General features: G+C 35.1%; 1 protein-coding gene across 14 annotated transcripts; it reads left to right on the top strand.

Moving 5' to 3' along the window:
• Positions 1 to 683: 683 nt before the first annotated feature.
• BCLAF1 (BCL2 associated transcription factor 1) lies at positions 684 to 26,965 on the top strand. 14 transcript variants are annotated; one of them, XR_014795596.1, is made up of 14 exons: positions 684 to 841; positions 3,880 to 3,983; positions 6,251 to 6,364; positions 7,298 to 8,209; positions 9,141 to 9,803; positions 9,966 to 10,135; positions 12,936 to 13,041; positions 13,983 to 14,067; positions 16,420 to 16,595; positions 17,793 to 17,973; positions 18,954 to 19,100; positions 24,769 to 24,981; positions 25,119 to 25,210; positions 26,350 to 26,453. XR_014795596.1 is itself a non-coding variant. In XM_084890775.1 (13 exons), the coding sequence occupies exons 3-13, from the start codon at positions 6,261 to 6,263 to the stop codon at positions 25,122 to 25,124; spliced, it is 2,763 nt and encodes a 920-aa protein (XP_084746901.1). In that variant the 5' UTR covers positions 684 to 841; positions 3,880 to 3,983; positions 6,251 to 6,260; the 3' UTR covers positions 25,125 to 26,258. The 14 variants fall into 14 exon arrangements, 11 of the variants coding, with proteins under 11 accessions (XP_084746901.1, XP_084746909.1, XP_084746910.1 ...); XR_014795597.1 differs by lacking the exon at positions 26,350 to 26,453 and adding an exon at positions 16,729 to 16,891 and having other exon boundaries at positions 25,119 to 26,258; XR_014795598.1 differs by having other exon boundaries at positions 705 to 841; positions 9,657 to 9,803; positions 26,350 to 26,965.
• Positions 26,966 to 27,089: the final 124 nt, after the last annotated feature.

A 27,089-nucleotide genomic window follows, 5' to 3' on the forward strand; every position in this document is an offset into this window, starting at 1 on the left:
CGGCAGGCACACAGGACCGTCATGCTCCGGGCTCTATTTTTATTTTTTATGCCTTTGCCGACGTTGGAGTTGCCGAGGCGGTAAAGCCTCCGCCACGTCGAGAGGCAGGAAGCAAACTGTGATGAAGCCCGCCCGGCAGGCCGCGCTGGTCACACGCTCCTCGGGAAAGACACGTAGAGCGTGGCCATTTTTCGATCTAAGTGCGTTTGGCACTTGATGAATCGGAGCGAGAGCGGCCCTCCCAGTGCACAGTGAGGCGCCCAGGAGGAAACTCGGCGCTTTCGGGCGCAGGGAGACGACGTGTGCTGGCAGAGCGGCCTCGTCTCCCGTCTTTTCCTCGGGGTGAGACTGTCTTTTTGTTTCTGGCTTGGTCGGAAAAGGAATGCACTAGACGGCAAGAAATGGCAAAAATAGGTTCGGAAGGTCCCTCCAAGGCAGGAGAGTCGCCTACCAACCCCGCCGAGAGTCTAGACGACCTCGCGGCCCTAGCGAATCACCCCGCCCACTCTCTACCTCCCTCCATCCGCGCGGAGGCCGCCGCTCGGGGCCCGAGGGCGGGGCCGCCGGAACTCGCGCGAGACCAGCCACGAGACTTCCCAGAAAGCCTCAGGCAACGTCTTCACAGCGGCCTGGGAGCCGGTTTTAAGGCGAAGGGGTGGGCGGGGCTTGCTCCGATATTTAGCGGCCCCCGGAGGACACGCCCCGAATCGGAAGTGACGGAGGCGAGCTTAGCGCGTCGAAGATAGCTCTATGGTTTTCCTCCCGTTCTTCAGTCGGGGAAATGGCCGCTGTGTAGTTACCACGAAGATTAAGTCCCGGGAACCTGGCTTCGCGTGTCAAGGTAGGCCTCGTACTGCATTCAGGGTAGCGGATTCATTCAAGGATAGTGGGTACCGAGTCTTTTGTTAGGTGGTGGCGGGTTGGCGGCGACAGAAAAACCCAGGAGACGTTGTGCCGTTATTTATGTGTTTCTCCGTCAGATTCCCTCGGGTTTTCGAGGTACTACGAGCCAAAAGTAGGGGGGAGGGAGGGGGAAAATTAGCAGCGAGAACAGCGCGCGGGCGCCTGACTAAAAACCTGGTCGAGACCCCGAGACCGCGCGCGCGGCCTTCCCGAGCGCGTGCGCACATCATCCTCTTCCAACCCTTCCCCCATCGCCTCGGCTTGGACCCCGGCGCGCGCCCGGGTGAACGCTGGGCCCGCGCACGCGCGCTTCCTTCCTCGGTTCCCCGCCTTCTGGCTCCCGAGGCCGCGAGTGGTGCAACTTGGGTTCTCCTCATTGGCTGGGATCGCCACCTTTCTTCTGGGCCTTTAGGATTTTTGGTAAAGTGATTACGACCTGCAGCGAAGTGCACTGGGCGGGAGACACCCCGCTTCGTCTTTAAACCCCTGTCCCTCGGTTTACGCCTCATTTTAGTTATCTTCACTATGAGTGTAGAATGCTGTTCCGTCTCTCGGAACTGAATCCCGCTTCCACCTCGGGGGCCCTTGGTGTTTCGGGAAAACTCCCTCCGTGGTTCATCTTCTCGGATCCCCTTGGCAACCCGCTCTGTTTTGGAGGAGCCGTGCACCGTTGACTGTAGGAGTTGGTGCCTGGTTACTGACTCCTAGCATGGGGAGCGGCGGGCCTCGGTCGATCAATCTCAGCGTGGTCATACGACTTCCGGGCCGAAAGGGCAGTTAGTTGTCCAGCGGTACAAGTGAAGGCATGTCCTTTTAGCAAATGATTCAGCCCGTTGTATTGTGTCAGAAATGTTGCAGCCATGATATTGGTGGGGTGAATGAATGGGTGGTGGGAGTGGTGAGTTGAGGCTAGTGACTTTGCCCTCGTTTAAATAAAGTCCGTTAAGTTGGCTTTATTTACTTTTAAGATTTATCTCATCAGAAGCAAGCAGCAGTACTGGCAAATCTCAGCAGCGCCTTTTCAATTTTGTGGGGAATTATTCCTCATGTGAATTCTCTTTCCCTATCGTAGTCTACTCGGAATGGTTGCGCTGCTGTTTAGATATGAACCTTTCCATAGGAAAAACAGCTACAAATTTATTTGCGTTTTTATGTCATCCTAGACAATTGAGGATAAATAATTTGATGGGAAGGATTGTGTGTGTAAAATAACTCTTAGCGAATCAATTTAAAGTGTTTACTGATGGCTTACAGCATCTTGTTTTAAGGATACCATGAGTTCCGTGTTACGTGTGGTAAACACTGGAATTCCCCTTAAGATAACTAAAATGGTGGCAAAGGAGATTTAACTAGAGCTGATTCTTCATGTAGAAGAATAGTATTTTAGGACTTGGGAAACAGAATTATAGAAACTTATCAATTGATAGGCTCAATTCTAGTTTATTGACTGACATGTGCATAGCTAGTTGTACTAGTTGTCTGAGAAGACTTGTAGAAATAGAGGAAGCGTTTCAGTTCTACATAGAGCTTTGGATTGGGAGTTTACAGAAACATCATTCAAAATTATTAGTTTAACACTAGTGAATTCTGTGTAGTATACAATGATTAATAAAGAAGTGGGTAGGGAATCAAAAGGTCCAAGATGTCTCACTTAAAGTGTTGTATTTCTAACTCTAGAATAGTGCATGGCATAGGAACCTTATAAATTCAGAAATTATGAAAGATTGGAGTTCTTTTCATTTGAAAGATGAGTTATATGTAGCTTATGAGATTGTGAAGATTAAATGAGGTGATTTAAAAGTAAGCACAGTTCTTGGCACATGGTTGGTTTTTAGATACTTAGTTTGCTATGATTTATTTCTTTTCCTCCTAGTTGGTTTTTGGAGTGCAGGGATCTCTTACATAGCCACATATCCATAATACTTAGCACAGTGCTTTGTACATAGATTTGCATTTAAAAAAATTAGCTGAGTTGATTAGAGTCTTTGTTTTGACTTTGTTAGATATGATTAATGTAAAATGTTAAAATTATCTTTTATATTAAAGATTATAAAACATTGTATGCCGTTTTTTAAATATTATCATTGAACTCTTCATATGGATAGTTGAATATATTTATAGATTGTGCACAATAATACATATATACACACATGCGCACACACTAGTCTTAACAGCCTACAGCCTCTCTCCCCTTCATGTTGCTATTTTAATATACATTTTCTTAGAATTTCAAAAATCATGACAGTAGAGACTTGGCTGTTGTTTCTTGTCTGGATATATAGAAATTAAAATTAGCCTTTTAGATTTGTTAAGTAAAATGCACCTTGTATCACTTCCAGCAGTAAATCTCAGTAGTATTGGACTTCTAGGTCAGAATAAAGTTTCATAACACACTAATTTAGATTAGTTTTTCTCTGCCCGCTTGAGGGACTTAATATTTTTAAAACTAGAAGTATGCATGCACTTTAGAAATCCTTTGTTTCTGTTTCTGGCTATTTACTTATTTATACTACTTTTTACTTTAGTATGTTTCCCTCACTCATTAGATTTCTATTCCTCCTTCCTAGCTTGATTCTCAGGTCTCTTAATATCTCCCCTGACTCATTTTAGAGAAGTTTACAAATTTATAGCAATTAAGAATACTAACTACATGTATATGTCAAGATGGCATTATGTTAGTTTCTTTGGAATTTTCTGGTAGGATGTTTTGTAAAAGCCATATTGCTGAAATTAGAATTCAAGTATTTAAAAAGTAAAGGCATTATCAGTTTCATGATATACTGTTGCATTCCAATTAAAACAAAAAAAAAGTTCTTTAAGCTTTTATGGTTAGAACTTGTATTTCCTAAGTCTATTTTCCCTTCCCTGAAATCATTAGTGCCTTTATTAAGATTATTGTAATGCTGAGTATGAGGCATTATAAACTGTGTATATTGAATTTACCATAAATCAAACATATTTTTTATTTTTTGCCAGGAATTTGAATTTAGAGTTTACTATCTGAGAACATTTTCTTCAGGAAGAATTTTACAGTATCTCAAAGACTTCACTTGATTGCTCTAACCTGCATAAAATCCAAGGTATATAACATTCATTTTTCTAGTTTTCAGTTTAGCTTGAGAAAACGTGACTGCAACACTCATGATTCAGACTGAATGATTAAAATTGATGTGGTCTGAAGCTCTGTGTGTGTGTGTGTGTGTGTTTTGGTGGCTTGTACAGAGTAAGCCAGATTTAAGTTAGTTTTAGGAAAAAGATTCTTTTTATCTCCTGCTTCTTAAGTTGTGTGTCTGCTTTTATTTCTATAAACACATCTATTTAAAGACTCAGAACACACAAAGCTATTTAAAAGTAAAGCAAGACAAAATAATCTTGTCCAATTAATCTTTTACATATACAAGAGAGTTCCATAAGTTAGTGTTTTCCCTTTTATATTGGTGCTAATATAATGAAAGTTGATGACTGTGCCTAATCTTAAAAATTTTTATTTTTATTGATTTCAGAGAGAGAGAGAGAGAGGGAGAGGGAGAGGGAGAGAGGGGGAGAGAGGAACATCCATGATGAGAAAAAATGATCGGCTGCCTCCAGCACGCCCCCTACTGGGGATCAAGCCCGAAACCAGACAATGTGCCCTTGAACTGAATGGAACCCAGGACCCTCCAGTCCGCAGATTGATGCTCTATCCACTGAGTCAAACCAGCTAGGGCATGCATAATCTTTTAAATGTGTTACGTGTCCTCACTACATCTGAAGAGCATACTGTCTTTGTGTATTTCTTACTTACTTAGAATAAAGAAGACAAAGTGATATTTGTCTTTATAAGGATAGTTATGTTTTATTGTAAAATAAATATTTATTGGAAACCTTGAATTTGTCATTTATGTTTTCTCATGGGGAAGTATGCAGACATAATTCAACTTTTAAATACTATTTCATAATATTGAGCAAAGTCAAGGTAGGTAAAATAAATGCCTTCAAAAATATTTGGTGGTAGGAGAAATGGTTTAAATATATGGCAATTGCATGTTATTAGAAGTTAGTGAGTCACTTATAGGAATTATAAATTTTGAGTAATTTAGTGTTTGGAAAAGTTAGAATACTGGTATCCATTTCTTTTTTCCTTATAGCTCCAATCTCTTTCTTGCAGCACTCTCTCTAGTTTCTTTATCTTTTATTATTTTTCATCTTCTTACCAGAAAGGTACAGAGTACATTAGGCATTGTCATATAAGTTCATTTTCTGCAGTTAGAAATATTGAGAGTAGAGTCATAACTCCAGAGATTTTTTTCTACTAGGAGACTTGTCAACCATTCCAGTCAGTATTGTATACATGAAGTGGTCAGTTTAGTTCCATTTCAAGGCCATAAAGCATTGTGATGACAGTCTGGTAGGTTTATTTTTCTTCAGTATTAGGCTACTTGTATTTTCTTTGTCTCAGGTTTCTTCTCTGTAATACTCTGATCTTTTTTTTATGGGGGAGGTAGTCATTTATATTGGGCATGATTAGTAATATCTAACATACTGCTGCAGTATGGTATTACTGCTCTTTCTGACTTCTACCTTTTTGGATTGAGGCACATAAGTGGGGCAGTCCATAGAAATTTTCTGTTGTGTCTTCAATATATACAACTAGAGGCCTGATGCACAAAATTTGCCTGTGCCCTTGGGGGATGTCTGACCATGGAGATTGGGCCTAAATCAGCAGTCGGACATCCCTCTCGATATCCAGGATATTGCATGCACCAGTGACCATACTTTCCATACAGGTGAAAGGCATCTTGCTATTGTATGAGCAGCTACATTTTTTTGCCCTGATTATAAAAAGTAGTACATAACATGACCCTTCTGAGGCAGTAGAACCATTTTCCCTATCTTATGGGTGGAAAAACTGAAGCAGTGTTTGAGTAGCCTTGCCAGGTTTCAATTTTTAAATCTAAGACACTATTCCCAACATATAGGGTAGGGTCTCTAGACCTGGCCAGTGATCAGGGCCAAATTGTGGGCAGGTGGCTTGGTGCCACCCACTACCCCCTTTCCCTCCATTACCTCTGCAGGTTGCCTCCTATGTTGAGCATCTGCCCCCCTGGTGGTCAGTGTAGTGTGCATCATAACAACCAGTCATTCCGCTAGTCAATTCTTCCATTTGGATAATTTGCACGTTAGGATTTTATTATAGGATACCTTTCATGCAAGTTTTTAGTTAGGAATAATTGACTGGCTTAGTACTCATTTGAAAATGATGAATATAAGTTTCTCCTTGTAAAATTAAATTTGTGAAAATAATTTAAATAATGTAAAACTTGCTATTGTGATTTTTTTAACCTATTTTGGTCTTTCATTTTACTAGGAGTAAAGAAATGGGTCGCTCCAATTCTAGATCACATTCTTCAAGATCAAAGTCTAGATCACAGTCTAGTTCTCGATCAAGATCAAGGTCACACTCTAGAAAGAAGAGATACAGGTGAATTATTATCCTTGTTAAGTCTTTCAGTAATGATATGATACATCTAATATTTATGGAGTGCTTACTATATAAAATAGTGCTCAATTTATTAATATATTCTCAAAGAATCTTGTCAAATTGACCTGTTGTTACCCTCATTTTACAGTTAGAGAAATTGAAAATTGTCCAAGTTGTAAGCCAATAAATGGCAGATGTTAGATGAGAATCCAGCTAGTCTGGCTCTATATCTCAGATTCTTACTGTGCTGTGTGCACTCTGGTGATTACTTGTTTTTATCTATTATATGTGTTGAGATGAATTAGATAAAGTAACAAAAAATTATTTGGCAATAAATCTATGATTTCATAGTTGCTTACTATTGTATTTCTGACTCAAGGTATCCATAAGTTCACTCTTCTGTTAAAAATGATTAACTTTTGTTGTCTGTCTTTAAATAGTAATACATAGTTAGCATAGAAAATAGAAACCATAGGTTGAAAATAAGTGACCATAATGTTATTAAGAATTAATACTAGTTTATGATTTTTTTTGTATTATTTTTCTAAGCCTAACTTTATATTATGTATGCATTTGGCCAATGGTATTTCATTGATAAATATTTTTTGTGCCGTTAAAAATTCTGTTACACTATTAAGTGCTTGAATAAATGTACTATAATTTGTTAGTATATTCTATTGAATATATATTTTTACCCCCATTTTCTGTGCCTTCATTTCTAAGGTCTTTAATTTATTCTCTCAATATTTATCTTAGAAATGATACTTTTTTCATTAAAAACAGTAAACTTTTACTTTTGTGTACATGTGTTGTTTTTTAATGTACATTTTTAGCTTTGACAATTTATTTGCATGTTATATTCAACCTGGACTATTTAGAAGGGTAAGACAGAATAGTTTCTTTTCTTTGCATTGATATTTATTTCATTTTTAGTTCTAGGTCTCGTTCCAGGACGTATTCAAGATCTCGTAGTAGAGATCGTATTTATTCTAGAGATTATCGGCGAGATTACAGAAATAATAGAGGAATGAGACGACCTTATGGGTACAGAGGAAGGGGTAGAGGATATTATCAAGGTGGAGGAGGTAGATATCATCGAGGAGGCTATAGACCTGTCTGGAACAGAAGACACTCTAGAAGTCCTAGACGAGGTCGTTCACGTTCCAGAAGTCCAAAAAGAAGATCCGTTTCTTCTCAAAGATCCCGAAGCAGATCTCGCCGGTCATATAGATCCTCTAGGTCTCCACGATCATCCTCTTCTCGTTCTTCATCCCGATATAGCAAATCTCCTGTCTCTAAAAGACGAGGGTCTCAGGAAAAACAAACCAAAAAATCTGAAGGGGAGCCCCAAGAAGAGAGTCCTTTGAAAAATAAATCGCAGGAGGAACCGAAAGATACATTTGAGCATGACCCATCTGAATCTATTGATGAGTTTAATAAATCATCAGCCACATCTGGTGATATTTGGCCTGGCCTTTCAGCTTATGATAATAGTCCTAGGTCACCCCATAGTCCTTCACCAATTGCTACGCCACCTAGTCAGAGTTCATCTTGCTCTGATGCGCCCATGCTCAGTACAGCCCACTCTGCAAAAAACACCCCCTCTCAGCATTCACATTCCATTCAGCATAGTCCTGAAAGATCTGGGTCAGGTTCTGTTGGAAATGGATCTAGTCGATACAGTCCTTCTCAGAATAGTCCAATTCATCACATCCCTTCGCGAAGAAGCCCTGCAAAGACAATCACAACACAGAATGCTCCAAGAGATGAGGCTAGGGGACGTTCTTCATTTTATCCTGATGGTGGAGATCAGGAAACTGCAAAGTCAGGAAAATTCTTAAAAAGGTAAGAACTAAAAGCAGAGAATTTTGATGAAAATAATTTTTGAATTCTCTTTGTATTTAAGAGAATTAAAATTGCATTGCTATGTGTATTTAGCTATTTTTACTCATGCGTTTTTTATAAGTTAATTCCAGGTTGATTTTACTTAAATCTCTTCAACTTTGAAAGTTGTGTGTTTTAATAAAAATAATTTATATTCCTTTTTTTAATCCATTTTTAGTAAGTTCAGAATTAAGAATGTAAACGAGAAATGAGTAGTGTAAAGCATAACTGATAACTAACATGTAAAAACAAAATTTTTAGAAATTTGTTATGTTAGAGCATTGAAATCTTATTCTCTTCAGCATTATAATGTAACATATAAATAATGCAATTCTATTTCATGTACTTAACTTATGTGGTAGTATAAATAGTCTAGCTGCCAATTTTTAATAAATCTGCCTGACCTTAGAAAAGATGGTGGTATTGACTAGTGATATTTGAAACAGATACTTGGTTAGAATTCTAATTTCAAGTGTTGCTAAATGAAATAATCAGAAATTTTGTGTATAATCAGATGTAGAGTAAATACATAGTTTACTAGTGATTCTTAGCCTCCGAAGTTAAACTTAAGCTGTGATGTACTAGTAGGTTATAGGATATCTGGTAATTTGGATGGTAGTGCAGATTTGTGGGCTGTGGCTGAATAAGAACAGGTTTTTGAGAATGGCTTGTGCTTTTCAAAATTAAGGAAGTTACATAAATTGATTTAAAAGCTCAGTACCTAAGTGTTATATGGGTGCCTTTAATGTTTAGAAGTGGAATCTGGAAACACGTTCAGTAGGGTTTTTCCCCCGTTACTGATCCTGTGCTATTGGGCAGTGCATTTAAGTATGCAAGTTATCCACAGTGAATGCAATCCAGAGTTACCATACTCTTCTTTGCTTATTCACAGGTTCACAGATGAAGAGTCTAGAGTATTCCTGCTTGATAGGGGTAATGCCAGGGATAAAGAAGCTCCAAAGGAGAAAGGATCAGAGAAAGGAAGGGCAGAGGGAGAATGGGAAGATCAGGAAACCCTAGATTACTTCAGTGATAAAGAATCTGGAAAACAAAAGTTTAATGATTCAGAAGGGGATGACACAGAGGAGACAGAAGATTATAGACAGTTCAGGAAGTCAGTCCTTGCAGATCAGGGTAAAAATTTTGCTACTGCATCTCACCGAAATACTGAGGAGGAAGGAAACAAGTACAAGTCCAAAGTTTCACTGAAAGGCAATAGAGAAAGTGATGGATTTAGAGAAGAAAAAAATTATAAACTTAAAGAGACTGGATATGTAGTGGAAAGGCCTAGCACTACAAAAGATAAGCACAAGGAAGATGACAAAAATTCTGAGAGAACAGTAAAGAAAGAAACTCAGTCACCTGAGCAGGTAAAGTCTGAAAAGCTCAAAGACCTCTTTGATTACAGTCCCCCTCTACACAAGAATCTGGATACACGAGAAAAGACTACCTTCAGAGAGGAGAGCCCACTTAGGATTAAAATGATAGCCAGCGATTCTCATCGTCCTGAAGTCAAACTCAAAATGGCCCCTGTTCCTCTTGATGATTCTAACAGGTAATTTCACATTAATGCCCAGTAAATAAAATGGCTTTTAAAATGTGGGTGGTTAGTTAATATTCCATTTATTTTTTTTATTTTCTGAATGTTTCTCATTTTCATATTCAAACCAATGGTATATTTTGTTTATATGTGTGTGTTTGTACCAATATGTTCCAGACCTGCTTCCTTGACTAAAGACAGGCTACTTGCTAGTACACTTGTCCATTCTGTCAAGAAGGAGCAAGAATTCCGATCCATCTTTGACCACATTAAGTTGCCTCAGGCCAGCAAGAGCACTTCAGAGTCGTTTATTCAGCACATTGTGTCCTTGGTTCATCATGTTAAAGGTATGTTTAGTATGCTTAGTATTGTGAATAGAATTTCTCCTGCAAATAGAAGAAAACGAACAGCAATGCTTAATGATTAATTTAGCCCAGGGACAGCAAGAATACCGACAGCATTAAAAATTTGGGAAAAGGAGTGTTTCATGAAGAGTGCTCTCTGTCTTTTGAGCATGAAGATATTTAAGAAAAACTAATTGAAATGTTAAGAGCTAAAACATACCCTAAAATTTTATATCATGGTAAAACATGATGCAGATTTTGTTAATGCTGAAAGTTTTTTTTTTTTCTGAAATGTGATATTATACTGTATTTGAAATGCAGAGTCCTTACAGATTACCTTCCATTACCTGTGTTTGTATGACATAATGTATTTGCTTAGGTTTATAACAAAAACTGCATTGTTACTGAATATTAAGAATTCTTTCAACTTTTAAAACCTGAAACTTTGGGAAAACAGGATTGTCCTATCTTGTCTTAGTATTACTTTGTTATAATACTTAACTTGTCTTCATGATAAACCAGAAAAAAAATTATTAGGATTTTAAAAAAGATATTTTACTGATTTTAGAAAGAGAGGAAGGGAGGGTGACAGAAAGAAACATCAGTGAGAAACATTGATCAGCTGCCTCCTAAATGCCTCCCTACTGGGGATCAAGCCCACAATCTGGGCATGTGCCTTTACCAGGAATCTCTTTTCTGAACCATGGGCATATTGGGATTTTTTACTTTATTTTTTAATCCTTACCAGAAGTTATTTTTTTTCCCCATTGATTTTTAGAGAGAGTGGAAGGGATACGGAGAGACAAAGAGAAACATTGATGTGAGAGAGAGATTTATTGGTTGCTTTCTGCACATGTACTGGGGCCCGTGATCAAGCCTGCAACCAAGGTACGTGCTCTTGACCAGAATAGAACCTGTGCCCTTCAGTCCATGGGCCAAATGCTCTAACCACTGAGCAACTGGCTAGGATCATATTAGGATTTTTAAAAGGTAAACAAGTTAAAGAAATTTAAAAGTAGATTAGTAATCATTACATGAATAATAATTAGAATAATGGTGAGATTTCTTTAGGTTCAAAAGATGATAAAAGTAATCATTTCAACTAAAGTTCTGATGTGCTGTTTACACCACTATGTAATTCTGTGTTTCCCCAAAAAAAAGACATCCTCCGAAAATAAGACCTAGTGCAACTTTGGGAGAAAAAAATTAATATAAGACACTGTCTTATTTTTGGGGAAACGGTAGTTTCAAAATTATTTTCAAAGGTTTAGGGTATGAGTTTTGGGGCAGTTAGGTTCTAAGTTTTGTTTTGTTTTTGTTTTGAAAAAGGCAGCATGCCGTGAAATAGGTTCTTATTCAGGAATCACCATGGCTATTGGTCTTTAAAACCATTTTTTTAAAAAAGTTTGTTTTTTGACACGAGAACAACTCGTGATAGCTGAAACTTATCACTAGCAATTCTTTATGCACTTAATATTTCAAAACTGAATAATTAATGAATTTTGTTTTTATTGTAATTAAGCATGGTAACAAAATCCTTTTATTTGACTATAACTGGGTTTGTGAAACAGTTTATGACCATATTACTGTGGTACATAAATTATGAAACATTAACATTTTTCTTTTTTTACATTTTTTTGACCTGTCTCCACATTTTACAATTTATTGCTGAATTTTGAGATCAGGTTTTGATAAAATTTTTTGCTTTTTCATTTTCTTTTTTTTTAAGAACTGTAGATATGTTTTATTATTGGTATTGTGCAACCGATCTAAACAGCTCTTATTTAATCTAGAGCTGAAAATGCCCAGTGATGTTTTCTTTTTCATTGTAACTAGGTCCTGGAATATGTTTTGAAATGGCAAAATCCATGTTTCAAAGTAAAATAGCTGTTGAAAGATACAGGCAAAGTTGAATCTTCTGTCTTCCTGGCAAAAATGGCATAAAAACTGAGTTGCTAGCTCAAATTCCTGGGTTTCATGGAATTAAGATTGAGGCACTACCCTTGTAGTGGCCGTTTCAAGTTTTAATTGGTTATGAGACATGTGCTGGATATTGGGCGGTAAGTTGACACAGATGTATGTTGACCTGTTAAGCAGATAGCTTGCTTCGTAATGTAACATTTCATGACTTACACGTCTTTCGTATTTTACATTTACAACATACCATGAACTAGTTTAAAAATTAGTATTGATATCACTAATTTAAAAATTGTTAAAAGAATGACAAGGCATTAATATCAAATGTGCTGTCAGGTTTGCCAAAATGCCAGATTTTTGGAATAATTAATGAATGTTAATTGAAAAATATTTTCTAATTGAAATAGTATTAAGTTTTTTCTTAAATCCATATTTTGTTAGTATAGTTTTCGATGAAATAATTTTGTTTACTAAACCAGCAATGTACTTAGGTCATTTTTAGTTCCACAAATGATTACTTGAAGTAACTTCCATTTGTTCATAATTGGCAAGGTATAAGGATATTTACATTTTGTTTTTGTTCTGTTTGATGAAATAGTGCATTATTGAAATGGAATTAAAGACTCAGTTTAATCTATTTATTGTTTTTGGATTATATGTAGTACTGACAGGGACCTGTGAGGAACTTTATATCAATTTCCTGTTGAGGTACAAGAGTTACAAAAGGGACAGGGTAGGAGGAACTCTTGTAATACTTGATTCCTTTCTGCTACGTTTCTTGAATATTTTTATTTTCTTTTCACTTGCTACATGCCCTTCTGTCACAAATGAATATCCCTCTTAAAGTAAGATAACTAATTGGGCAGTATTTCTCCTAAATCAACAGAGCAATACTTCAAATCACCTGCGATGACCCTAAATGAGAGGTTCACTTCCTATCAGAAAGCCACTGAAGAACATAGTACCCGCCAAAAGAGCCCCGAGATACACAGGTATGTGTACTATTGAATAGGCATATAAAAATGCTATTTTGATAGGAAGACAGTTTAAACTAGATTATATTGGAACTGTTATCATCATGATACAAATGAACTTTGGTTGGTTTTATTCCTCATTTATACCTTGAATATATTTCCAGTCTTGAAAAGTTTGTAATTTATCGTTTATTCTTAATTTTCAGTTTATTTGGTTTAAGCTGGTTGTTAGGATTTAAAATACTCTTTTATTACTTCCCAGTATGGAATTAAAATAGTTACCGCATTTGCTTTTGGGGAGGGGGTTGGATGCCTAGAGTAACCCTTTAATTTAATTCCAGTAAGTTTGTAAAATAAAAATGCTTGGTGGAGAGGTAGAATTATTTTTCATGAAATGAGCATGAACATTGAAGTCAGGTAAGTGTAAATGTTCAAATCCTGGCTCTATCACTTAATTGAGTTGAACAAGTTATTTAATCTCTGAACATTAGTTTTTTTCCACCTACGAAATAAGGATAACTGCCTATTTTGCAGGGTGGTGACAATTAGTTATTATTGGCTATAAAATATATAATAGTACTTATTACATAGTAAATGTGGTGTTTGGTATTGCTGAGGAAGTGCTGAGAAGTTGCACCTGACAGACACAAGCTTAAAAAGGCAAGGAAAGGTGCAGAATAAAATTAAAGATGCACTGAATAGAAATACTGGGGACACTTAGAAATGCTAGTAAATGATCCTATTACTTCTTTCATTGAGGATATTTTAATACATATTTAAAGGAAATAGTTTTATTCCTTAATTGTCAGTAATTAGATTAATAATTTTACTATGCTAAAAATTAGTCGATTGGGAGAGAAATACCTTTCCAGTATTTCTTTCAAAAAATGAAAAATTATAAGGATTTTTTTGTGCCATTAAGTTAATGTGACTACAAATAGACTTTATTTTATATTAAGGAGAATTGACATCTCTCCAAGTGCCCTGAGGAAGCATACCCGTTTAGCAGGGGAAGAGAGAGTTTTCAAAGAAGAAAATCAAAAGGTATGTTTTGAAGGGACAGTTTTATAATGTTAAGTTTAGCTTTGTTAATATTGTATGAAGCATAGTTTGTCTAGGCAAAATGTTTACACACACACACACGCATACACAATATTCCCTTCCTAGAAGAAATTAGGCTGACAGTATACTATTTAAGAAACCAAGAGTAGAATTTTATTTTTTTGGTGAATTTTTATAAGAATTTATGTGAGCCAAACTGTTGATAGATGTGGAGAGCAAGATCTCAAATGTCCTAAGTCAAGAGTAATTTTAAAAAATGCTAATGAAAGGAAGAAATTACTTCCAAGAAAAGGGTAAAGAATCAATGGGCAGTTTAAGGGACATTTAAAAAGCAATGATACAAATTATATTAGGGTTTCTATAAAGTTTTATGAAATGGATGAGCTGGAATAAATATTCCTTGATTTATGTGTGCCTAAATTAATACCTGTAGGTTCTTCACAAAAGTAATACCATGGCTACTGAGCATTTTTTATCTGGACTAAGAAATAATCATCCTAATAACTGATTTACAAATGAATGTTTGGAACAAAAACTATGTGTCACTATTAGAGTATTTGTGGGTTTTTTGAGGGGGTGAATGTTTTTAAACTTGAGAGAGAACTCTTGAGTAACTGGCTTGATGGGGCTCTATGAGAATGAAATTTATTTGTGGGGCTAGGGAGGGCGCTCAGATATTCTGGGGAAAAGTAGAAAGGGAGCAGTTGTAATGAAAAGGTTAGGTGACTTGGAAGTACTGCTTTGTTGAAATTCTGGCTGTCACCAAATACTGTCTGATATTTGGAAAACATTTAGCTTCTTGGGCATTGGTTTTCCATTCAGAAAAATGAGAATACATCTGTTTTGGAAAGTTGTTGAACAACGGGCCTATTATGGAATCATTTGCACTTTTATTACTAGAAGCTTTCAATAGTTGTGTATAAATTTTAAATATGACTTACTAGATATGGAATGTAGAGATTAGAAAGGGTTTCTTTGCATGGGATATATTAATCTTAGAAAAGCCAATTCTCAAAAGTGAATACCCATTTTGGCTTTTACTTTTAATACCTTGGATTCAGTGTTGGTTTTGTTTTGCCAACAATTTAGTCTATCCTTGTGCTCCGACACTTGAGTATTTTGCTTCTCTAGTTACTACAAACGGTTTTTGAACTGGAGGGGGAAAAATAGTTACTACTGATGGATGGACAAGTGGATATGACATTGCCTTTTATCTTTTATCTTCCTGTCTGAATGAATTATATATATATATGTTAATGTGTAATATATATATAGTTTAGAGTTTACAAACTATTTCCACTTTCCTTTAGGTTGGTACTTGTGGGCTTGGTAATACCTAGGTGAATAGGTATTGTTCTTGATTAGATACTTTTGCTCTTGATTAGATTTTTTTTCTTGGTTAGCCTGGGAGCAAATAGGTGAGTAGTTGATATTATTTGGAGGTATACTTACATTTTCAGGTTTATGAATGCTTATGAATATTTTAGCTAGACTTCCCAGTACTACTTATTGTTGAATACTAGCAAGGATGTCCACATTATTAGCATCTTACTGATGTGTAATTTTTCTTCATTCCTAGATTCCTCTTTCCATCTTCCTAAATTATATAGTATTTGAAAAAGCAATGGAACAAGAAGGAGGTGAATTGTGACCCAGTTAAACTAATGTCCGTTGCAATACCTGAATTGAGAAAGGGCAGTATATGGCCCAAGATACTGAGTACAGGATTGGGAATAATGTCTTTCTGGCTTTGTTTCTACCCTTGTTTAACTTGAATTGGTTTCATTAATCATATTCTAGTTGCATGTTATGGAAATTACAGAATCCTTTAAGTGGTTTTTATTGGGTTGGTCATCTATGGAAAGAGCTTGATGATATTGAGGCTTAAGTAATTAGAACTATTACTTTAGGATATCTTAACTTTATAGGCAGATGGCTACATCACAACTAGATTATAACCTTTGTCAATGTTCAAGTACTTTAAAAAATGCCATTTTGAAAGATGAAGGATAATGAGGATTGCTGAGTGGAAAAATAATTATTTTATTGCATAAAAATTGATGGATTGTTTTGCATAAGAATTTAGGATATTTTAAAGATAGATTTTAATAACTTTTCTGGTCTCATTGCTCTTGTGTACATGATTTAGTAAAAAGAACCAACTACAGTTTTTGTAACAAAAATTAAGTATGGAAGTAGTTTATGATCCTTTTTTTTCCCCTGATCCTAAAATGTCACTTTAGAAACTGGCATAAAATTTGGCTATATATGTACATAAATATATTTTTTCTTCTTTCTCTCCCCTGAAAGTTATTTTGTATCTATTTTTTATAGGGTGATAAAAAATTAAGGTGTGATTCTGCTGATCTTCGGCATGACATTGATCGTCGGAGAAAAGAAAGAAGCAAAGAACGGGGGGATTCCAAGGGCTCCAGGGAATCCAGTGGATCAAGAAAGCAGGAAAAAACTCCAAAAGATTACAAGGAATACAAATCTTACAAAGATGACAGGTAATTGTTTAAACTGTCTGAATTAGGTTTTAGCTTCTAATTAGCCTTTAATAATTGTCAGCTTAATTGCTTTCAATTTTGACTGTGTAATCGAATGTTTAAATTTAAACAATTAAAATTATTTGTTTTACAGCAAAAATGTATTTGTCTTTTACTCGGCTTATGGTGGATGAGGACAAAAACTTTGGAATAGCAAGCTAACACTGAAAAAAAAAATGACAAATTAATGTGTCCTATTATCCAGGCTACATCAGGAGGTTGGACTTCAATGCAGTGCATTTCTAGAAACAGTTTGTGTAAGAACTTTGGTTCGTTATGCTTGATTCCGCACTTTTTCAACTCATAACACCCAGAGTACAAGAATTTTAAACTGATATCTAGTGGTTTAACATGGGAGAGATGGGGGGAGGAAGGATTAGTTTTTATGAAATAGCAATGTGTATTATTCTTTCAAAGTAATGTTTCCATGGATACTGTTAGCAGTGGTAAGAGTTATTGCAGGTATGACTTTTTCGGGTGTTGTATTAGAATCATGTAATATTGATCACCATAGTGTCAAATAAATAATAGGAATACTAAGTATCATAGATAATCGTTTTTATTTATTTATTATTTTTGGTATTCATTAGGTAAATGGTGGATTTTACTTGTGTTTTTATTGTACTGTTATGTGTTTTTTTATTTCTATAACGGAGTAATGGCCCAAACCATACCAACTATTCTCACATGGTATACAAACTGCAGTCATTTTGAAACTTGCCTTTTCCTACTCTTCTTTTTCCTTTCCTTAAAATAACACCAAAAACAAAAAAAGTTTAAAAATATGGAAGAGCTGAACCTCATACTTGAAGTTTCCAGACTGCTACCATGTTTCCCCGAAAATAAGACCTAGCACATGGAAAAATAAGACATCCTCTGAAAATAAGATCTAGCGCATCTTTGGGAGCAAAAATTAATATAAGACACTGTCTTATTTTCAGGGAAACGGTAGTATGATTTTCAGTAGTAATGTAAAACAAATATTGGAGAATGGAAACAGACTGTCAAAGTTACCCAATTACCTCAGTTATGTATCATTGTAATAGGGGATAGTTTTTTGGCTTGAAAAATATCCCTTATCCCTCTTATTATAAGATTCAACAGGTTCTTCATCGTTTTTAAAGATAGCACATTTTTCTTGTTTTCTTTATTTTTCAGTAAACATAAAAGTAGAGAGCAAGATCATTCTCGATCTTCATCCTCTTCAGCATCACCTTCTTCTCCTAGTTCTAGAGAAGAAAAGGAGACTAAGAAGGAAAGAGAAGAAGAATTTAAAACTCACCATGAACTGAAAGAATACTCGGGCTTTCCAGGAGTTAGTCGACCAAGAGGAACCTTTGTAAGTGATAAAATTATCCTTGATCATTTGATAAGACTTTACCTTAGAATACTGTACATAGGAAAGTTAAATTATAAGAGTTGGACATTGTAATGAGTCATTACTTATACAGTTAGAATTAGTCTTGAAAAATGAAATTGTATTTGAAATGTCTTCATTTAAGAAATGCCATTTAGGGGAAGGTAGGAGGGTCCAGAGTGGGATGATACTTCTTTTACACAGAGTGATAAATGTTTTTGCCTGATTAAAAGAAATGCCATTTTGAGATTTAGAAGCATCAATATAAACTAAATACATTTCTTAACTTTGGAATTAATAACTATATGTAGTGCTTCTAGGTCAAGGAGATTAATAGGTTGAGACCCGTTTTTAAAAATCCATGTTTTCTCATTTTGATTTTTCCCTGTTCAAGTTCTAGGAACCATAACTTTTTATTCTACATAGCATACATATTACCTTCATGTTTTAATTACTTTAATAACTTCTTAGTAGTGCATTTTCTTTTTGACTCTTCAATTTTCAGATTCAGATTCCTATCTTGATCGAGTTCCACTTGGATATTTTAGAGTTCATTGAGTAGATCATTGAGAAAAAGAAGAGCATTACTTAACTGATGATAGGTATAGTTGAACACTTGGGGTTACTGTGACAATTCAAAGGAATTAGATAACTCTTTTGGCTAGTCAAAGGGAAAAGAACCAATTTGATTATTTTTATTTAAAAATATTAGATCAGGTCATGGAGAGTGCAGTATTCGAATACTTAGTTTTTGTGCATTTCTTTTTAACCTCACTTCAGAGGGCAATGTTTTTTGCCTATGATATAAAATGGCCATCTTTTCCATCCTCAGTGGCTATGAGTTGGAATTTAAGAAGGAAATTAGGAAATAAGTTTTTTGTTACTGCAGTAAAATTAAGAGTTTGCATGTAACTTAAATACCTTTAATTGCATTACTAAACAATTTTGTTAATGTTAATCAGTTTCGAATTAGAGGCAGAGGAAGAGCCAGAGGAGTTTTTGCTGGGACAAATACTGGTCCAAACAACTCAAATACTACTTTTCAAAAGAGACCGAAGGAAGAGGAATGGGATCCAGAATATACCCCAAAGAGCAAGAAGTACTTCTTGGTGGGTGTTAGATATGTCTTTATTTGGTTTGCATTAATTTTGAAAGCACACAGATATTCACTGCTATGAAAAGATTTCACCATAATGTGGGAACTTTTAAATAAAAGTTCATTCATTACCCAGATGATTTGAAGTACTGAAAATGTGGGTTCCTTTAGTCCTGTCTGTTCTTTATTGACATCACCAATGAGCTGATCAGGGTATCTAAAATTTATACCTGATTTGATAGCCACTTCAGAGAACTTAAATATGGTTTATCTGTCTATAAGACAGTGAAACTTGTAGAAACTTCTCATTAAAATTTACTGTTTATTATCACATCCAGTTTCAATGAAAGACAAGGAGAAGAATTCTACATGTAATTAAGGATTTCAGGGAGACTATTAACTTTGGAATAAAAGGAGGATGAGAAATCTCATTATGGGAAGTTGCTATATACACTCATTTGATGCTTCCTTGTGATGCTTTACTTCCTTGAGGTAGTTTTCTAAGGAATGAAACTAGAGGAGGTGGTTCATGAAAGATTCCCTAGTTTAGTGATGGAAATTTTTTGCAGTTTGACATGGAGGAGAAGGGTCTGTCCTGCATTACAGACACAGACTTAAGGCAACACCAGAACTATTACCACAGAAACATACATTTTTGTCATAGCTTCTCAGGGAAGTCATGTTTTAGAGATTAGTTATGCAGACCTAATTATTTTAGTTACTTTTTATGAATGTATTAATTCTCTTGAGATATAGGGGATACAAGGGAAAGAGGATATTAAGTTCTGTTCTTGAAATGCCCAAGATAAATCAAGAAGAGATGTGCAATGGATAGTTGCTTAATGCATATCTAGAGAAAAAGAGGAAATAGGAAGAGAGTACTGGATTTACAGAATTGTATCTTTCATTTCGCTTTTATGAATGTATTATTTGTATAAACCTGAATGAATTTCCATGACACATTAGCTAAGTTAGAGGATAGAGCTATATTCTGAAGTAGGTTGATATTTTGTTTGGAGAATGGATAATATGATTGTTTCAGAAATTAGTTCCCAATTGCCTCTTTTTTTGGGGTACTTGAATGACCAAGAGTCCAAAAATGCTAAATTTTTATAGAGTACATTATGCATAATGTTTGCTTATACTCCTATGAGGAGAAATTTATGCTTGAGTTGTTTGAATTGACAATCTGGAAAGTGAAAGGCATTTTATTGTTATAATATAGAGCAGTTTAAAAGATCCATCTCTTTTGATTTAAGAATTTATGTATAACATTTATGCTAGGTCTGAAGGGTGCGAAGAGAAATATGAAATAATTCCATTTTTGGCTTAGAAACTAGTAAGGGAGAAGCAGGCATTCTAATTATATATTGTGGATTTTCTCCAAAGGAGGAAATGGTGGATTATTGCAAAGGAAAGAGTGATTCAGAAAAATTTGTAAAGGACCTTGGCTTGAATCTTGAGCTTTACAAATGATCAGGTGTACTGTAGATAACAGAACTGAAATATCTTGATTCATGGAATTCCAGGACTCAGGTGGCTAGATGCTTGGTATAAGTTCTGGAAAATAAAGCAAAAGCAGGAGCTAAGTTGTGGAAAGCCATAATACTTTTGTAAGTTTGGGTTTTAAACAGTTCTAGAAGAATCATGGTTGTGAACAGATACATCTGAGTGATTTTGAGTGAGCTAGGGCTAGATTTGAGAAAAGTAACTTTTTGGGGGACTTACTCAGAGACCCTCTAGTTGGGTATTGGTACTGAGATGAAATTCTCTTGAGATATAGGGGATACAAGGGAAAGAGGAAATTAAGTTCTGTTTTTGAAATGCCCAAGATAAATCAAGAAGAGATGTGCAGTGGATAGTTGCTTAATGCATATCTAGAGAGAAAGAGAAATTTAGGAGCCATCATTTTACAGATCACAACAAAAGCCATTATATAAGATCTCTCAGAAGAGGAGAGATTAAAAGGCCAGCCTTTGAAAGATGGGGTAAGGAGTTGGGTGATGGTAAAAATGCCAGAGAGTAGATCATATGTGAAAAGTCAAAAAGAGATAAATGAGAGGTAAAATTAGTAGATTTTAAAAAATACTTGTACTTTTTTACAAATATTTAATTTAGGCCATACCCTTCATTTTTTTGTGGTATTATTTCATAACCTGATATCATATTTTTACCTTAAATTGGGATGGCCTGTAATTAGCAGTTTTACTAATAGGTGTGTTATTTGAAGAAGTAGTGGTAATATTTTATATGTTGCTGTTCTGGTTATATTTAAAAATTCACATTTCTGTATTAAGCATACATGTGCATTTGGTACAAACTGATGTTTACTAGAAGTAAAATGAACACAATACATTTTTTTCTTGTAAATCAAGTCCCAAAGTTAATTATCTTGGTTCTTTTTAAAAAATAAACAACACGTTATTTTACTGATATTAGAGGGAGGGGGAGGGAAGGGAAAGGAGAGAGGGAGAGAGAGAGAAAAGAAACATGGATGTGGGAGAGAAAAATCCATTGGTGACCTCTTTTAGTGCATGGAAAGATCCTCAGCCAACTGAGTCACACCTGCCAGGGCCTACTTTGGTTCTTAATGAGCCATTGAAATGACAACTGGTTTTTACATGGCTATTTAAATTTAAAAGATTTTTTGTAAAGATAAGTAGATTTTTAGACAGCTAGTGTTGAGTATAAACAAAAATATAATTCTGAGGAAATGAGATTGAAAACTATAAGACATTCCCCTCTTAAAATAATTTACTAGCATGGAAGGTTTATATATATTAATGAAACACAATGCTTAGTTATTGATACTTTGGGCATAATTCTGTGTTTATTTCATGCTTATAAAATCTTTTTAGGTGGGGCCATCATTTCACTTTTACATGTGAAAAACAGTGAGGCACAGAAATTGAGTAGCTTGACCAAAGTTAATACTACATGGCTAGCAGAAGTGCGGTCAGAATTTGCCATGCATTCATTGGCTCCAAAGCCGGGGTTCTGCAAGCACGGAATTGTCCTTCCAGTACTGAGTAATAGTAACATTTGTTGCATACTTTTCTGAAATTTCCTATCTTAAAACTTGGATTTATGCAGATATGGAGATATTTTCAATAATAAGTACTCCTGGAGATATAATAGTCTTAGAACCTGAAATTCTATGGAGGGCAAGTATATGAAGTTGGAGCAAATGGAAAAGTGCTGCAGTGGGCAAGTTCTCGGTGGTGAGTTGATGCTGTATCCTGAGGAAGAGGAAACCCTTGGTGGGAAAAGGGGTTTGAGATTGGAGTTTTAATGAATTTAACCTTTTGATAATTATTCTATGGAGAAGAGATAATGGGATTCAGAAGATCTTGGTTGTAAAATGACCTCCATGCATCACATTTTTAATTGTGTACTGCACATACCTGACTTCTCTGGCCCTTTTATCATTTGTGAAATTATTTTTATTTATTTTACTTTATTTTTTAAAATATATTTTATTGATTTTTTTTTACAGAGAGGAAGGGAAATGGGTAGAGTTAGAAACATCAATGGGAGAGAAATATCGATCAGCTGCCTCTTGCACACTTCCTACCGGGGATGTGCCCGCAACCAAGGTACATGCCCTTGACTGGAATCGACAGGCCCACGCTCTATCCACTGAACCAAACCAGTCAGGGCTGTGAAATTTTTTTTAAAAGTTGTAGTAAGATTAAATTTGAGGATTAAGAGTTAGTTTGGGTGTTAGAACTTGAGGATTAGTATGCTTAGCATAAAAATATCACTTCTGAAGTACAATATATAGTGTAATGTTCTAGCTATTGTTTTTAATAATTTTAAATTTCAAATTATTATAAATTTAAAAGCACTGGTTGGTTTAACCGCATATCTAGCTTTGCTGCTGCTTTTTCTGTTTTATACTCCTAGCTGCCTTGTGTGGTAATCATTCACTGTTACCAAGATTATTGGGAAATGTATTCTGTAGGTGATGTGGTAAGGGTAGTGCAAAGGTCTAATGCTGTGGCCTTTGGCAAGTTACTCAATTCCTCTATGCCTCAGTTTTTTCATATCTGAAGTGATATTAGTAACAGTATTTGGTGGGGTGGTTGTGAGGATTGGATGAGTAAATAAATAGAAAGTGATCAGAAATAGTGACTTCCCATAGTAAACACTATAAAACATTTATAGCACAGTAGATTGAGTCCTTTTTTTTTTGTCACACACTGGGCTGGACACTACAGATTATCTGTGTTTCCTCAAGGTTCTCTCTCTTTTAAAATGAAATAAAAGTCACAGTTTCTGTTAAGATACAAATTCATGCCTCTGACAGCAAAACCTTTTTGCCTTTCCCACAAATTTATGGAATACTGTGTAAATACACAAACAGAAAACAACAACTTTGGAGTTGGGTGTGCTGATACCAAAGGGAGTCTGAAATTATCTAATTGCATGAGCATTATTTTGAATGGCAGACTATTTTAAAAGTTTATTTCCAGTTTCAAATTAAACTTTATGGCATTGAAGTTTATACTTTTGATAGTTGCTAAATTTGTTTTTTATGGAGCCTTGCACACCTCTAGCTAGTAATGTTTCATTTGTTTGGTAAAGATAGATTATTAGGAATTGTAAGTGTTCCTTTATATAGTCTGTTAATTGCATATGTAATTGAGCTTTTTAAGTCATGCAGGATGGTGACCTGTATTAATGAATATGCACAAAGGCACATTCTGTTTTGAAAAATGTGCTCATATCATATAATTGATCAACATTGGGCAGTTGATCAGAATCAGTAGTCCATAGGTTATGCAACATTGCATTTAGGCCTGTTGTCTCCTACAGTGACATCATTTTACCTTATGTCTCATTTGTGTATGGGGGGTAGCAGTTAATTAAATTATATTACAGGAAAAGTTTGGGATATAATATTCATCGACTTGTCCACAAAGTCAGATACTTTATAGTTTTGCAGAATGTTTTGATTAATGGAATAATAAATTTGTGAATCTGTTTGGAAGCAGTTAATGAAAAATTAAGATTGGGATATAATAGCTTCAAGTACTTCAGGTTGGTAAAGAAGAAATAAGTTGAGGTATTTCTCTAGAGACTATGCCATCATGATTTGAGATGACCTAGCCCTGAAGTTTGATATGTAATATATATAGATTTAGATTTAAATCTCAGATTTAAAATCTGTTTTCCATATGTAAGGTATAATTCATACCACCTGTTTAATGTTGATATTGTACTGATATTTTTATAACTTTTACATCTTTATGACTCATGTAAAGTCTTTGGAAAAATATTGGTTTCATTTACATGCAATATAAATAGTAACAAGTGGACTTAGATTGAAATAAACGGAAGGAAAAATAAACAACCTGAAATTTGGCAGTAATTTAGCAGTTGAGATTCTCCAAAAAAATTGTCTGGGCAGCTCTCAATGCTTGGGTTAACTAAGCAGTAAAATGTAATTATGTTACCAAGATTACTGGGAAATGTATTCTGTAGGTGATATGGTACAGGGTAGTGCAAAGGTCTACTGCTGTGGCCTTGGGCAAGTTACTCAATTTCTCTGTTTTTACTTGGTAACAGTAAAAATAAACCAAATCAGGAGTTTATTCCATGACTTATGATTTCGGGGTATAATAATTTTTCTTATAAGAAAGACATTTCAGTGATGATCATTTTTACCTTTTCTGTAGCATGATGACAGAGATGATGGTGTCGATTATTGGGCCAAAAGAGGAAGAGGTCGTGGTACTTTTCAACGTGGCAGAGGGCGCTTTAACTTCAAAAAGTCAGGTAGCAGTCCAAAATGGACTCATGACAAATACCAAGGGGACGGGATTGTTGAAGATGAAGAAGAGACCATAGAAAATAATGAAGAAAAGAAGGACAGGCGTAAAGAAGAAAAGGTAGAAAATTACAAGTTGTTAGTGACTTTAACAGATTCGTGGGTTTGGTGGGCCAGTTAGTTTTTAGGAACAATGACTTTATAGGTCATTTTCATACTCTATATCTTTGCTAATCTTTATCTTCTCTCTCTTTTTAGGAATAATAAACCTGAAATGAGATTGCAACAGAGAACAGAACTTGCACCCACCATTTTTTTTTTTTACATGATTTTTGTTTTCAAATAAGAATGTAAGCATTTTACTTAAATTTTACTGTTTGCAAGTAGTCTATAGAAGTTTTGTTTTAAGTCTTCAAATATCTTGAAAAACAGTAGACTGTATGTTGAAAATTGTACTGAAGTAAAGTAGAAAATTGTTAATGTACCCTATTTGTAACTATCAACTTTTAAAAATAATACTTTTACTGTTTTTGTTACATGCATTGTAATTCTGCTTTGTCTATAAGATATGGTCAAGTACAGCTCTGTGAAAGATCTGATTCTCTTCCCTCCCTGTTTGTTAATGTTTATGCTGAAGTAAACGTTAGCTCTACATACAGGTTTCTGAACAGAAGTTTATAGAGACCACACCTAGTTATTTTTAACTGTATACATCTGTTTTAACATTTTCCTTAATTCAAAGACACTACATTGTAGGGTGACTAATTTTTGAAGTGTACCCCAGAAAAAAGTTGTTACTTTGGTAAACTTAAGTTAGTTTAACACTTCAGCAAATGTTTGAGAAGAAAAACAGCTTTGCCAAGAACTAAGAAATACAAGCTCATAAAAGTTAGATTACAAAGTATTAGTTTATTGATGTGTTTGTGTTTTTTTTTTTTTCTTCGTTTTTTTTTTCTTCTTTTTTTTCCTTTTTTTTCTGAGAGCAAGCAGTGGCCTATAAAAACCACACTTAAGAGCCATTACTATTTGGATTCAAAATTCAGTATTCAGTTTTTGTTTCAAAGTATGAGTCATGGTCTTAGATAACAGCTATTCTTTGAGAGAGGGAACTGTTTTGTAATAAACACAGCAAAGAAAAACCCCATTCCTACTAAACATTTTTATTTTTAAGACAACAAAATCTGTAATTGTGATGTTGTGGTATGGAAGAGGATTATATCCTGCAAAATAAAGATGTATCTGATTTGCTATCTTACATATTTATTTGAGCTTTTGGACAGTTGAAATATTAGCTTATAGTCTAACCATAAGAAAAAATTGGCAAACAACGTACTGTTCATTAGTTGTATTTTTAGTAACTTGTTTTTCAAATGTCAACAATAAAAGTTTTGACAGGAAGTTTGTTGCAGCATTGATCTAACTTGTTTTTACTTTTTTTGCCCCCTAATTTCAGCAGTTTGTAAAATGGCCTTTTCTTTTTCTTTCCTAGGGTTCTATTTTTTAGGTAGATAATCTTGAAAATGTGAATTACCTTTATGCTTATGCTGATTGCTCTTAAAGGAATGAAAATCCGAAATAGTAAATTTCAATGTTAAGTATGTCTGCTTTATGAGCATATATAAAAGTAATCAAATTTCATTAAGTTAGCAATTGAATTAGTTGTATATGTTTGCATTAAAAGGAGATGATGCTTATTCTGCTAATGTAATCTTTTAAAGATCTTAAGTATTTAGCCCTTACATTCTCATTTTATGATTTGCAATCCTTCTAGCACCTTGATTGCAGCCAGGGTAATTTGAATTTGCTAAGAGCTATTGGGTGTGTTGAGAGAAGGGGGGTTGGGAACCAAACCTCAATATGTGATTTTTATGGCTCTAAGATCTTTAATATTGCCTGGTTTCTCCTGTTTGTTTTGTCTTCTGAAATTGCTAGAGCAGAGGAATACTGTCAAAGCAAGTATGTGTGTTGGATTGATCAGACACAACTAATACCCTTCCAGTTAGAATAATTACTTGCTAAGCGACGTGGGTTTGATTTCAAACACAGGAGAATGGTTTTCACAAGCATTTTATTTTATACAAATAAGTTTAGCTTTTATTTTAACAGTTATTTTGTTAAATACTAAATCTCTATGCATGGCCTTAAATATGCAGTTTTGTTTTTGTGTTTTTTGCACTGAAGACACAGAAAAAGGGAATTTGCTGAGAAATTATTTACTAGGGAGTTGGG

This window comes from Pipistrellus hanaki (genome assembly GCF_964339955.1).
Source record: "Pipistrellus hanaki genome assembly, chromosome: 7".
In the NCBI taxonomy this organism is placed as follows: domain Eukaryota; kingdom Metazoa; phylum Chordata; class Mammalia; order Chiroptera; family Vespertilionidae; genus Pipistrellus; species Pipistrellus hanaki.

What these genes read in the sequence shown, in the direction of transcription:
- BCLAF1 (XM_084890775.1), top strand. Translation starts at nt 6,261, where the DNA reads ATGGGTCGCTCCAATTCTAGATCACATTCTTCAAGATCAAAGTCTAGA. An exon ending in TCTAGAAAGAAGAGATACAG is followed by an intron (nt 6,365 to 7,297) that starts GTGAATTATTAT and finishes TTTCATTTTTAG; the next exon opens with TTCTAGGTCTCGTTCCAGGA. An exon ending in AGAGCAAGAAGTACTTCTTG is followed by an intron (nt 19,101 to 24,768) that starts GTGGGTGTTAGA and finishes CCTTTTCTGTAG; the next exon opens with CATGATGACAGAGATGATGG.